The sequence below is a fragment of the Rhagoletis zephyria genome, unplaced genomic scaffold, assembly GCF_001687245.7.
Source record: "Rhagoletis zephyria isolate East Lansing unplaced genomic scaffold, Rhagoletis_zephyria_1.1 Rzeph_scaffold_04728, whole genome shotgun sequence".
Lineage (NCBI taxonomy): Eukaryota > Metazoa > Arthropoda > Insecta > Diptera > Tephritidae > Rhagoletis > Rhagoletis zephyria.
The window spans coordinates 13,403-27,806 of NW_016161811.1; the positions used below are offsets into that span (position 1 = coordinate 13,403).

Consider the following 14,404-nt stretch of genomic DNA (forward strand, 5'->3'; position numbering starts at 1 on the left):
CTTTAACTAAAGAGCAGAGCAGGCTTTTTAGGAAAACACTTCTTTAGCTCTCGAAGATAACTATCGGGTGTAGGAATATAAGCAATCCTACGCTTAAGGCAGAATTGCGACAGAACAGCCTCCCTCTCGCTCTACCGTTCATTTTTGAACCATCTGTGAAAATTACTTTACTACCGGGTGGAGTTTAGTAGTTTTCAAGACGTTTCTCCCTGTTTCGGATTTTTATGACGGAAGTTTCTATGCGGGATCGGTTTTGTACAACACGGAAGAAAGCTATATGTATCGAGAATGCAGGAATGTCACAGCAATCCCGATTCCCATTGTCCTGTCTCTCTTAACCGAAATGCAGCAAGACATGCCATCTACTGACCCACTATATCTAGTGGCAGAAGAGCCTAAAAGACATTTAAAACATCATTTGGCGATGTCCGGATTCCTCCGCTGATGCAGATCATACTAATCCTCTGCACTTTTCTGAGTAGACTAAGATTAGAGGCCTTATCCAAGGGAGGTCACCATACTTTAATTCCGTAAAGGAGAATCGGTCTGACCACCGTTGCATAAATCCAGCGGCATATACTCGCGCCCAACTCCCATTTCTTACCAATGGCCCTATTGCATGAATATAGGGCTACGGACGTATTCTCATAACACCGAACTATGTTCTACTTCCAGCTCAGATTTCTACTCAAAATGAGGCCTAAGAATTTCGCTTTATGCGTAAAGCTTAAGAGACACCCGTTTAGTNCATATACTCGCGCCCAACTCCCATTTCTTACCAATGGCCCTATTGCATGAATATAGGGCTACGGACGTATTCTCATAACACCGAACTATGTTCTACTTCCAGCTCAGATTTCTATTCAAAATGAGGCCTAAGAATTTCGCTTTATGCGTAAAGCTTAAGAGACACCCGTTTAGGTCAAGCGGGGTCAGTAGCGGTATCTTGCATCTTCTCGTAAAGAGAACAAGTTCCACTTTCCCCGATAGTGAAAGTTACTAAATCCATTTTTTGTGAAAGCTCAACTTAAGGTACTTGTTTTATTTCTACCCGTTTATATTCGACGAAAAGCAAACTTGCTAAGTCCAAAAGAGGCATAGCAAACTCGTTAAGGCGAAATAATTCGAATTATTTTAGTTACCAACAAATCCTTCTGATTCTTACGGAGTTTCACTTTGCTTTAAACTAACAAAATATTGTATTTAAAGTTCCGTAAAATAGTTGAAGGAAAAGGTTGTAAGAAGTTGTTTTACTCTTCTGAAAAATTTGTAAAAATGAAGGTGCAATATTTATTTCTGCGGAATTTTTTTCGTTGTCACAAACTTACCAGATAACGTAAGGCATCTTAATTTTTGTTTTCATCCATACGATATACACTCCTACTTTAAGGCACACGTTGTATATAGTNGGAAAAGGTTGTAAGAAGTTGTTTTACTCTTCTGAAAAATTTGTAAAAATAGAGGTGCAATATTTATTTTTGCGGAATTTGTTTCGTTTACACAAACTTACCAGATAACGTAAGGCATCTTAATTTTTGTTTTCATCCATACGATATACACTCCTACTTTAAGGCACACATTGTATATAGTACACAAGTCACTCAGTTTGCTAACGAATTTCACAAATACATATTTACATACGTATACTTACGTATTTCAAATATGTACTTACAAACGCCGTTTTCGCCACAACTACTACTTGCATGCATAGGTATACTCACACTAAAGCCATTCTTACTACTTGCGTGTAAAGCATAACACCATTCTCACGAGCACGACCAAGTTTTTTACTTACTTACATTCGCATTCACAGAAACATCAGCACCTTTGATAGCCACACATGTGGATGAGAAAATCATACAACAAGTGCAAGAACAACAACAACAACAAGTACAACATGAACAAACAATTATCATACAACAACAACAACAACAACAAGCGGCAGAAGAAATTGTCGTTAAACGCGAAAAAGTCACAAAGAAGAAAAAGAAAGTATCACAACAACAACAACAACAAATCCAAGAATTCACAGAAATCCAAGAGCATCTAGAAACAACCATACAGAAAGACTTACAAGCAAATGAAACAGTCGAGGATTTCTACACCGACACAGTAAAGAGCATACAACATGCAGACATAGCATACGAAACCATACAAATTGAAACACAATCACAAGAAAATATCGAAACCACAGCTCTAACACAGGTTTCCCAGGTGTCTATAGAACGGCCGGAGCCGAAAGTGGCACATCCTCAAATCGCACCAGTGAAGACTGTGGCCATACAAGAGGAATCGAATACGCTCGAAATGGAGGAAGGTCTACGGCCGCAACATAGGCATACAAAAGAAAAATTGCATGAAACTAAAGCGGAAGTTGAACGTCGTGCGCCGGAAGTTTCGGAAGTAGAAACAAAACAAGTAACAGCAGAGCTGATAATCGAAACGCAACCAAAACCTGCACAAGCTTCCACAGCTTTGGACAAAACGGAGTCAGTGCTGGTAGAGAAGCCATTTATTGAGGATGCGATCAAGGGTTTGGAAAGCGCTGAAATACCAGAGCAGTATGTTAAGCCCACATTGGTGCCACACATTTCACAGCAACAACAGCTAGAGTTGACAACTGCAATTGCTGTGGGAGAGCTACCAGTAGAAGCAGCACGCGAGCTGCCCACTGAAAAAGTCTTGACAGAATATGTGGCTCACAAAAGCGTAATCGTTGATCAATTAATAAGCACTGAATTGGCTGAAAAGCTCGAATATAAGCAGTCACCTGCCGAGAAGCAAGCACCCGTTCAAGTTGTGGCCTCAGAGACAAGCCTTCAAGTGATAGAAATTCAGCCACAAGATACAGCTGAAGCTTATGAAACGCATGCCTTTGCTACTGATTCGGCACGACCAGAAATAGTGGAGCATACAGCTTACGTAGCGCAAGAAGAAAAGCCAATTGATAAAGAGGATGTTTTTCAAAAGCACGCTGTACCTTCAAAAGCTTTTGCAAACGTGGAAATTACGCCAGAAACTGCGCCACTGGAGGTGACACAAAGTGAAACAGCGGATACAGCACTAGACTTGAAACCGAAGAAGCTGCCGGATGCGAGTAGTGCAATCGAGCGCTTGATACTACAACAAAGTGTGATTGGGACACAGCCCGACTTGCAAAGCCCGCTGGTTGAAGTGCCGCAAACGGATCTGTCAACCAGACAGGCAGAGCTCAATGTAATTGAAAATGTACACATTATCGGTGCAGAAGTCATAACTCTAGAGGAACGGCCTACAGAACTTGTGCCTCAAGTAGAACCAAAGCAGGTCATTGCAGAGGCTGAACAAGCACACAGCTTGGTTGTGGGACAAATAAATGAAGCGTTGACTGAAGAGCGCACACACGCACTCCAAGAAGACATACTTCCCACAGAAAAAATTACTAAAAGTACACTAACAACAGCGAATGCAGTGGCATTACGCACAGAAAGTTTAATTTGTGACGCAACAGCAATAGTGGATAGCACACAGCCAATTCCGCAGCATACCAAACTCGGGTATGAAGCAGCCACAGCCGTCGCTGATGTCGGCACTATACAGCCACATGAAAAGGAAATTACTATGCCGACTCAAAATCCTGAAACAGCGGAAGCCAAATTCTTGTTTGTTGAGCAAAATTCATTGTCGATTACAGACAATCAAGCAGTGGATACCGCGGGTGATTGGCAGGCAGCACTGCAACCTTTCAGTCAAACGGCCAGTCACAAGCAAACTGAAATTACGCTAGCGGCACCCAGCATACTGGAGGTACGGCCACAAGCAAGACCCGAAAACTTAGACACGGATACGCCGAAATTGGGTGAAGCCACAAAAACAATCGATACTATGATTGGTGGCGTCAGCGAAGTGCAAAATGTATTGGAATCGCACACAGAACTCACAACGGCAGAACAGCGCATCGAGAAAACTATCTTGCCTGTACCAGGCAGGACAATGCAGTCGCTGGCCGTTTATGAAGTGCAGACTACCGAAATGGACGAAGCTCTCCACACGCCAGATAAACCAACATTACATACATTACACGAAACCACACCCGAAACATGCACACCACTGGAACACACAGAAGTGCTAACATTGCACACGATACGCGACACCGAAGAGCAAACCACACCGCAAACGGCCGTGGCCGAGTTCAGCATGCAAGCACAAAGAGCTAAAAAAGTCCAACAGCAAACGACGTTGGACACTGCAAGCGCACTCACGATCGAGGAAATGCCAGCCAAACAACTATCCGGTGAAGTTTTCGATTTGATTCAGTCTTTAGAAGTCACTACCACAGCAACTCACGAAAAGGAGGCGACCCTAGCACAGCCCGAACAGCCCGATACAAAGCAGGCAGTAGCGCTCGACACAGCTACATTGCCTGTTGCTAATACGAAGAGTACGCAACCAATTGAGACTTTAGCCGCACTTGTCGAGTCCGATTTAAATAAGCAGCGTGCGCGCTTTAGTTTTACTGAAATTGTATCTACCGTGCAATCGTCGGATGAAGCACTCGATTATGTTGAAGAATATCGACGTAAACAAGCGCAGGCGGGCACTGTTGACAACGTGGAGTTAGTCGCGAACAAATCCGCGTTAGAAGTGCTGACCACAATCACTAGCGAAAATGAGGAGGCGCATGCCAGCGTAAAACCAAAAACAAAAGGGCCAGCCGAGGTAAAAATTAATGAGTTAACTCAAAAGGCGGCTGTCATACATACGCCTTACGTACATGATACCACTGGTGAATTGAAAGGTGTAGAATCACTTGAAACCATCGGGAAGCCGACAACTGATAGTATCTATGGAATTTCAATTCATGAGAAAAATGTCTTCGAAAGAGAAGCCAGCTTGGAGAGTCGCCCCAAAGAAAAAGAATTCCTGGCAACAGTAAGTTTCAGCACGGAAGATGCAAAATTAATACAACAAAGCATAATGTATGAGCGAGAAAAGGAATTTAAGGAAGTTAAGCCATATGAAACAACAGCGCAGGCAACAGCACCCGAGGACACGCTGAAATTGCCACTGAGCGAAAATGTCTTCAATTTAGAGAGCGTTGGCGCAGTCGACAATCTGAAGCTATCCACCACATCAGCAATTTCGCAATACCAGAACCTAAATGAGACTATAATATCCGAAATCATTGCTTATGAAGACTCCCGGCCCGGTGACATGGCACTGCCAAAGCACGAAGAACAGCCGCTCGCGAGCACTTTCACACTTGCCGAACATGCGGCAATAGCCAGTGAAAATGTTGTAATCGAAGATGCGAAACTTTTCCAGGACAAGCCAGCATTCGATGCGAAAAATGCACGGTCAGCCGCGAGTGAACAAATGCACCACGCACCGGTACTCGAGCAAACTAACATACTACAAGCTGCCAGCGCTTTAACGCTACCGGAACTTCAACCGGATAGAGCAAGGGAAGGTGCAGAGAAATCATTACTAACAACAAACTTAGTCAAACAAGAAGATATCTACGAAAACTACACGCCCGTTAAAGACACGGATGCAGCGCCAGCTCAGCACGCTAACATCGAACACGAAATTCACTATTTGCCTACAATACAATCCGATCAACCCGTAGAGCGAGAGAGCGCATTCAAGTCGGCTAAACTGTCAGATTCGCATGCAAGTGATAGTATCATAACCAAATCATTGAGCTTACCAATAGTAAATGAGACGACAGCAGCTGAAGCACCGCATCCACTGAATGAAANCGCTAACATCGAACACGAAATTCACTATTTGCCTACAATACAATCCGATCGACCCGTAGAGCGAGAGAGCGCATTCAAGTCGGCTAAACTGTCAGATTCGCATGCAAGTGATAGTGTCATAACCAAATCATTGAGCTTACCAATAGTAAATGAGACGACAGCAGCTGAAGCACCGCATCCACTGAATGAAGATGCGACCTCACTTACACAAATTAAATCCTCCCTTGTGGGTTCTCAATATGAAGTGTCTATTTCACAAGTTCACCCTTATGAAGGCACCACTGAATTACCAGCAAAAGACATTGCGTCTACCGCCACACCAAATCTCAATTTAGAAAGCAGTAATAGGCCGGCACAAGTCGAAACTCTCACTAACGTATACGCCAAAGAAGGAGATGTGGAGAAATTCAAAATCGATGAACAGCGCGCGAAACCTTATGTGGAAGGCATGTTGACCGAAACTATTACTACCGGCGTAACCGCGTACGAAAAAGCCGATTCACTTCAAGCTTTAGAGTATTCAGCGAAAGCGGCTAAAACGTCCATGGATGAGCATACACAACAATTACAGGTTAAACAACTCGATGTCATTCTACAAAAGGAAACTACCCTCGAAACGGCAATTAAAGCCGAGAATGTCACACCATATATTGAAGGCACCCAACACGAAATGCTTGTAACAGAGATAGCTACCGTGGAACCACTAACTGAGCTACCTCTGACGCTCGAAAAATCAGATAAAACGGCACGGCATGTCATAGACGACAGCATACGTCAAGCGCAGACAATAGCCACCCCGTTGCTATTAGAAAAAGAAAGTGTAACTAACACCGAGGCGCCTATAAAATACACTGCAAAACTGCAAAGAGAACAAGTGCAAAATGATAAAACCGTTACTGAATTGACGCCATATGAAGACGTAAAAAGTCTACCAGACACTGCGGCCGTTACACCCCAAAACGCAAGCGCTCGCTTTGATTCCAAACCAATATTGGCAAACATAACTACCCTCCAAGAAGCACTCATAAAAGAGGATGGCATTGCCGGGCTCAGGCCGGAACAGGGTATGGCAGAGGTTGTGTCGGGCAAAAATATAGCCTTTACAACCGAGGAAATAATTAGCCTGAATCTTATAACTGAAACATACGATTTGAAAGCTCCGCCCGGAATTTTGGCCAAAACTACACATGAAGAGTTGAATGAAGGTAAAACCATAGCCGAATTCCTGTCATATGAGAGCAGCACTGCACTGCAAACAAAGGCGCCGACACAGCTATTGCCACAAGCTGTTCTAGTCGAAGGAAAAACAAAATCCCTAGAAAAAACAGAAATAGAGGTGTTTGAAAATGTCGAGGAAGCTGGCGAATTTAAGCCTCGCGGTATTGAACGCCTCCAGGCAACTGTAGTTTTGCCAGAACTTAAAGCTCCAATCGTTGACGAGATTGCAATCAAACCTCCACTCGACCATATTGAAACCATCAAACCTTCCCAAGAAACCGCAACAGCGATAAGGGAAGAGCAGGATAATGTATTGGTAAATACGTTAACGACTTTTGAAAGCATCGTTAGCATACCAACAAATGAAATACTTGAAAAACGACAGGCACAACCTCGTGTGAGCGATGCCGAATACACAGCCATCACAACTGAGCCCATTATATCCGGTACTATAAACCAGCTACAGGACGACAAACAAATAGATCAACATGCAGTTATTAAAATCACACCACATAGTACGTATTTGAATGAACAACCTATCATCCAGGATAATCTTCACACACTAGACACACACACACATACATTGGACACGGCGAAAGTTCAAATAATACCGCAATATGCAATTAATAGCGAAGATTTGCAAACATTCGAGCAGACGATTCCTCATTCCACAGATCTGTCGAGACAAATCACAATAGCACCTACACTAGAAACGGATATGACAAATACCGCGCTACAAACAACACAATTTATTGCTGAAAGCTCTGATATATACAAACATACTTCATCAGCTGAAAAGTCCGCCCAAACTATAAGTACTTATCATCCACACATCACAATCGATCAACAAGCTGTTGTTGAACTAGAAAAGGAAACAACGCTAACCACAACAAAACCAAAATCTCCCCAACAACTACAAACACTAATCGAACAACCAAATTACATACTCCCTATACAACACACGGAAATTATAAACGAAAGTGCGATAGGCTTCGATATTCAGGAAAGTTTAAGAGAAGCTATAAAAAACCCAAAAACAAAGAGCGCTGAGTCTTTAGAAGCAATCTGTGTAGAGGTAATACCCAAATATCATACCACAGATCACATACAAGAAGATAGTGTATCACAACAAAAACCCAAGTATAAACAAGAAATCGCATTTGACCAATTAGAAATTCATACACATAGTGTAAAAACTCCGCTCGGTAAGTACAACAACATTTATGGTAGGGAATATTCTATATGGCGTATTACTTATTCTGACCCAATCGAGCCCCCAAATAAAGACAAAACACATATGACACACAAGTTTAGTACTAAAACAAAAACAAAACATTACCATATTAACCAACATTCTCTCACACAGACACACCGAAAACAACTCACACCACAGAACACAAAACACTACAAAAAACACTTATTCCCGACGAAGCTAAGACCACGGAAATGCCAGAAGAAACAAGAATAGTAGAGACCATCTCTGAAGACGGCAAGCCAAAGAAGAAGAAGATCCGTACTCGTGTCATCAAGAAGGTAAAGGGTGGCAAACAAGAGGTCACGAAGATTGAAACCGTCGAAGAAGATGACAAACAACCCGAAACAACTGTAACAGTCGAAGAAAGTCCTGTCGAGGAGACACTCGAAGAAGTGAAAGAAATGCCCGAAGAAGGGCGTGTGATTGATACCATCTCTGAAGACGGCAAACCAAAGAAGAAGAAGATCCGTACTCGCATCATCAAGAAGGTGAAGGGTGGCAAACAAGAGGTCACGAAGATTGAAACCGTCGAAGAAGATGACAAACAACCCGAAACAACTGTAACAGTCGAAGAAAGTCCTGTCGAGGAGACACTCGAAGAAGTGAAAGAAATGCCCGAAGAAGGGCGTGTGATTGATACCATCTCTGAAGACGGCAAACCAAAGAAGAAGAAGATCCGTACTCGCATCATCAAGAAGGTGAAGGGTGGCAAACAAGAGGTCACGAAGATTGAAACCGTCGAAGAAGATGACAAACAACCCGAAACAACTGTAACAGTCGAAGAAAGTCCTGTCGAGGAGACACTCGAAGAAGTGAAAGAAATGCCCGAAGAAGGGCGTGTGATTGATACCATCTCTGAAGACGGCAAACCAAAGAAGAAGAAGATCCGTACTCGCATCATCAAGAAGGTGAAGGGTGGCAAACAAGAGGTCACGAAGATTGAAACCGTCGAAGAAGATGACAAACAACCCGAAACAACTGTAACAGTCGAAGAAAGTCCTGTCGAGGAGACACTCGAAGAAGTGAAAGAAATGCCCGAAGAAGGGCGTGTGATTGATACCATCTCTGAAGACGGCAAACCAAAGAAGAAGAAGATCCGTACTCGCATCATCAAGAAGGTGAAGGGTGGCAAACAAGAGGTCACGAAGATTGAAACCGTCGAAGAAGATGACAAACAACCCGAAACAACTGTAACAGTCGAAGAAAGTCCTGTCGAGGAGACACTCGAAGAAGTGAAAGAAATGCCCGAAGAAGGGCGTGTGATTGATACCATCTCTGAAGACGGCAAACCAAAGAAGAAGAAGATCCGTACTCGCATCATCAAGAAGGTGAAGGGTGGCAAACAAGAGGTCACGAAGATTGAAACCGTCGAAGAAGATGACAAACAACCCGAAACAACTGTAACAGTCGAAGAAAGTCCTGTCGAGGAGACACTCGAAGAAGTGAAAGAAATGCCCGAAGAAGGGCGTGTGATTGATACCATCTCTGAAGACGGCAAACCAAAGAAGAAGAAGATCCGTACTCGCATCATCAAGAAGGTGAAGGGTGGCAAACAAGAGGTCACGAAGATTGAAACCGTCGAAGAAGATGACAAACAACCCGAAACAACTGTAACAGTCGAAGAAAGTCCTGTCGAGGAGACACTCGAAGAAGTGAAAGAAATGCCCGAAGAAGGGCGTGTGATTGATACCATCTCTGAAGACGGCAAACCAAAGAAGAAGAAGATCCGTACTCGCATCATCAAGAAGGTGAAGGGTGGCAAACAAGAGGTCACGAAGATTGAAACCGTCGAAGAAGATGACAAACAACCCGAAACAACTGTAACAGTCGAAGAAAGTCCTGTCGAGGAGACACTCGAAGAAGTGAAAGAAATGCCCGAAGAAGGGCGTGTGATTGATACCATCTCTGAAGACGGCAAACCAAAGAAGAAGAAGATCCGTACTCGCATCATCAAGAAGGTGAAGGGTGGCAAACAAGAGGTCACGAAGATTGAAACCGTCGAAGAAGATGACAAACAACCCGAAACAACTGTAACAGTCGAAGAAAGTCCTGTCGAGGAGACACTCGAAGAAGTGAAAGAAATGCCCGAAGAAGGGCGTGTGATTGATACCATCTCTGAAGACGGCAAACCAAAGAAGAAGAAGATCCGTACTCGCATCATCAAGAAGGTGAAGGGTGGCAAACAAGAGGTCACGAAGATTGAAACCGTCGAAGAAGATGACAAACAACCCGAAACAACTGTAACAGTCGAAGAAAGTCCTGTCGAGGAGACACTCGAAGAAGTGAAAGAAATGCCCGAAGAAGGGCGTGTGATTGATACCATCTCTGAAGACGGCAAACCAAAGAAGAAGAAGATCCGTACTCGCATCATCAAGAAGGTGAAGGGTGGCAAACAAGAGGTCACGAAGATTGAAACCGTCGAAGAAGATGACAAACAACCCGAAACAACTGTAACAGTCGAAGAAAGTCCTGTCGAGGAGACACTCGAAGAAGTGAAAGAAATGCCCGAAGAAGGGCGTGTGATTGATACCATCTCTGAAGACGGCAAACCAAAGAAGAAGAAGATCCGTACTCGCATCATCAAGAAGGTGAAGGGTGGCAAACAAGAGGTCACGAAGATTGAAACCGTCGAAGAAGATGACAAACAACCCGAAACAACTGTAACAGTCGAAGAAAGTCCTGTCGAGGAGACACTCGAAGAAGTGAAAGAAATGCCCGAAGAAGGGCGTGTGATTGATACCATCTCTGAAGACGGCAAACCAAAGAAGAAGAAGATCCGTACTCGCATCATCAAGAAGGTGAAGGGTGGCAAACAAGAGGTCACGAAGATTGAAACCGTCGAAGAAGATGACAAACAACCCGAAACAACTGTAACAGTCGAAGAAAGTCCTGTCGAGGAGACACTCGAAGAAGTGAAAGAAATGCCCGAAGAAGGGCGTGTGATTGATACCATCTCTGAAGACGGCAAACCAAAGAAGAAGAAGATCCGTACTCGCATCATCAAGAAGGTGAAGGGTGGCAAACAAGAGGTCACGAAGATTGAAACCGTCGAAGAAGATGACAAACAACCCGAAACAACTGTAACAGTCGAAGAAAGTCCTGTCGAGGAGACACTCGAAGAAGTGAAAGAAATGCCCGAAGAAGGGCGTGTGATTGATACCATCTCTGAAGACGGCAAACCAAAGAAGAAGAAGATCCGTACTCGCATCATCAAGAAGGTGAAGGGTGGCAAACAAGAGGTCACGAAGATTGAAACCGTCGAAGAAGATGACAAACAACCCGAAACAACTGTAACAGTCGAAGAAAGTCCTGTCGAGGAGACACTCGAAGAAGTGAAAGAAATGCCCGAAGAAGGGCGTGTGATTGATACCATCTCTGAAGACGGCAAACCAAAGAAGAAGAAGATCCGTACTCGCATCATCAAGAAGGTGAAGGGTGGCAAACAAGAGGTCACGAAGATTGAAACCGTCGAAGAAGATGACAAACAACCCGAAACAACTGTAACAGTCGAAGAAAGTCCTGTCGAGGAGACACTCGAAGAAGTGAAAGAAATGCCCGAAGAAGGGCGTGTGATTGATACCATCTCTGAAGACGGCAAACCAAAGAAGAAGAAGATCCGTACTCGCATCATCAAGAAGGTGAAGGGTGGCAAACAAGAGGTCACGAAGATTGAAACCGTCGAAGAAGATGACAAACAACCCGAAACAACTGTAACAGTCGAAGAAAGTCCTGTCGAGGAGACACTCGAAGAAGTGAAAGAAATGCCCGAAGAAGGGCGTGTGATTGATACCATCTCTGAAGACGGCAAACCAAAGAAGAAGAAGATCCGTACTCGCATCATCAAGAAGGTGAAGGGTGGCAAACAAGAGGTCACGAAGATTGAAACCGTCGAAGAAGATGACAAACAACCCGAAACAACTGTAACAGTCGAAGAAAGTCCTGTCGAGGAGACACTCGAAGAAGTGAAAGAAATGCCCGAAGAAGGGCGTGTGATTGATACCATCTCTGAAGACGGCAAACCAAAGAAGAAGAAGATCCGTACTCGCATCATCAAGAAGGTGAAGGGTGGCAAACAAGAGGTCACGAAGATTGAAACCGTCGAAGAAGATGACAAACAACCCGAAACAACTGTAACAGTCGAAGAAAGTCCTGTCGAGGAGACACTCGAAGAAGTGAAAGAAATGCCGGAAGAGGTTCGTATTGTTGAAACCATCTCTGAAGACGGCAAACCAAAGAAGAAAAAGATCCGTACTCGTGTCATAAAGAAGGTAAAGGGTGGCAAACAAGAGGTCACGAAGATCGAAACCGTCGAAGAAGACGATAAACAGCCCGAAACAACAGTCACAATTGAAGAAACTCCTGTCGAGGAGACACACGAAGAAGTGAAAGAAATGCCCGAAGAGGTGCGTGTGATTGAAACCATCTCTGAAGACGGAAAACCAAAGAAGAAGAAGATCCGTACTCGTGTCATCAAGAAGGTAAAGGGTGACAGACAAGAGGTCACGAAGATCGAAACCGTCGAAGAAGATGATAAACAGCCCGAAACAACTGTCACAGTTGAAGAAACTCCTGTCGAGGAGACACCCGAAGAAGTGAAAGAAATGCCCGAAGAGGTGCGTGTGATTGAAACCATCTCTGAAGACGGCAAACCAAAGAAGAAGAAGATCCGTACTCGTGTCATCAAGAAGGTAAAGGGTGGCAAACAAGAGGTCACGAAGATCGAAACCGTCGAAGAAGATGACAAACAGCCCGAAACAACTGTCACAGTTGAAGAAACTCCTGCTGACGTAGCACCCGAAGAAGTGAAAGAAATGCCAGAAGAAGTACGTGTGGTAGAAACTATTTCTGAAGACGGCAAACCAAAGAAGAAGAAGATCCGTACTCGCGTCATCAAGAAGGTGAAGGGTGACAAACAAGAGGTCACGAAAATAGAAACCGTGGAAGAAGATGACAAACAGCCCGAAACAACTGTCACAGTTGAAGAAACTAATGTCGAGGAGACACCCGAAGAAGTAAAAGAAATGCCCGAAGAGGTTCGTGTCATTGAAACCATTTCTGAAGACGGCAAACCAAAGAAGAAGAAGATCCGTACTCGTGTCATCAAGAAGGTAAAGGGTGACAAACAAGAGGTCACGAAGATCGAAACCGTCGAAGAAGATGATAAACAGCTCGAAACAACTGTCACAGTTGAAGAAACTCCTGTCGAGGAGACACCCGAAGAAGTGAAAGAAATGCCCGAAGAGGTGCGCGTGATTGAAACCATCTCTGAAGACGGCAAACCGAAGAAGAAGAAGATCCGTACTCGTATCATCAAGAAGGTGAAGGGTGGCAAACAAGAGGTCACGAAGATCGAAACCGTCGAAGAAGATGATAAACAGCCCGAAACAACTGTCACAGTTGAAGAAACTCCTGCTGACGAAGCACCCGAAGAAGTGAAAGAAATGCCAGAAGAAGTACGTGTGGTAGAAACTATTTCTGAAGACGGCAAACCAAAGAAAAAGAAGATCCGTACTCGCGTCATCAAGAAAGTGAAGGGTGACAAACAAGAGGTCACGAAAATAGAAACCGTGGAAGAAGATGACAAACAGCCCGAGACAACTGTCACAGTTGAGGAAATTCCTATGGAAGAATCACCCGAAGAAGTGAAAGAAATGCCAGAAGAGGTTCGTGTTGTTGAAACCATCTCTGAAGACGGAAAACCAAAGAAGAAGAAGATTCGTACTCGTGTCATCAAGAAGGTAAAGGGTGGCAAACAAGAGGTCACGAAAATCGAAACCGTCGAAGAAGATGATAAACAGCCCGAAACAACTGTCACAGTTGAAGAAACTCCTGTCGAGGAGACACCCGAAGAAGTGAAAGAAATGCCCGAAGAGGTGCGTGTGATTGAAACCATCTCTGAAGACGGCAAACCAAAGAAGAAGAAGATCCGTACTCGTGTCATCAAGAAGGTAAAGGGTGGCAAACAAGAGGTCACGAAGATCGAAACCGTGGAAGAAGATGACAAGCAGCCCGAAACAACTGTCACAATTGAAGAAACTCCTTTCGAGGAAACACCCGAAGAAGTGAAAGAAATGCCCGAAGAGGTGCGTGAGATTGAAACCATTTCTGAAGACGGCAAACTAAAGAACAAAAAGATCCGCACTCGTATCATCAAGAAGGTGAAGGGTGGCAAACAAGAGGTCACGAAGAT

General features: G+C 44.0%; 1 protein-coding gene across 1 annotated transcript in view; it reads left to right on the forward strand.

Moving 5' to 3' along the window:
- The window catches only part of LOC108371150 (titin-like), a gene marked incomplete at its 5' end in the record, with an annotated part of 39,373 nt that overhangs the window by 11,438 nt on the left and 13,531 nt on the right, over positions 1 to 14,404 (forward strand). The window contains 2 exons of the mRNA XM_017626657.1: positions 1,784 to 8,164; positions 8,326 to 14,297. Coding sequence (XP_017482146.1) covers positions 1,784 to 8,164; positions 8,326 to 14,297 — 12,353 coding nt within the window. The remainder of the gene's footprint in view (positions 1 to 1,783; positions 8,165 to 8,325; positions 14,298 to 14,404) is intronic.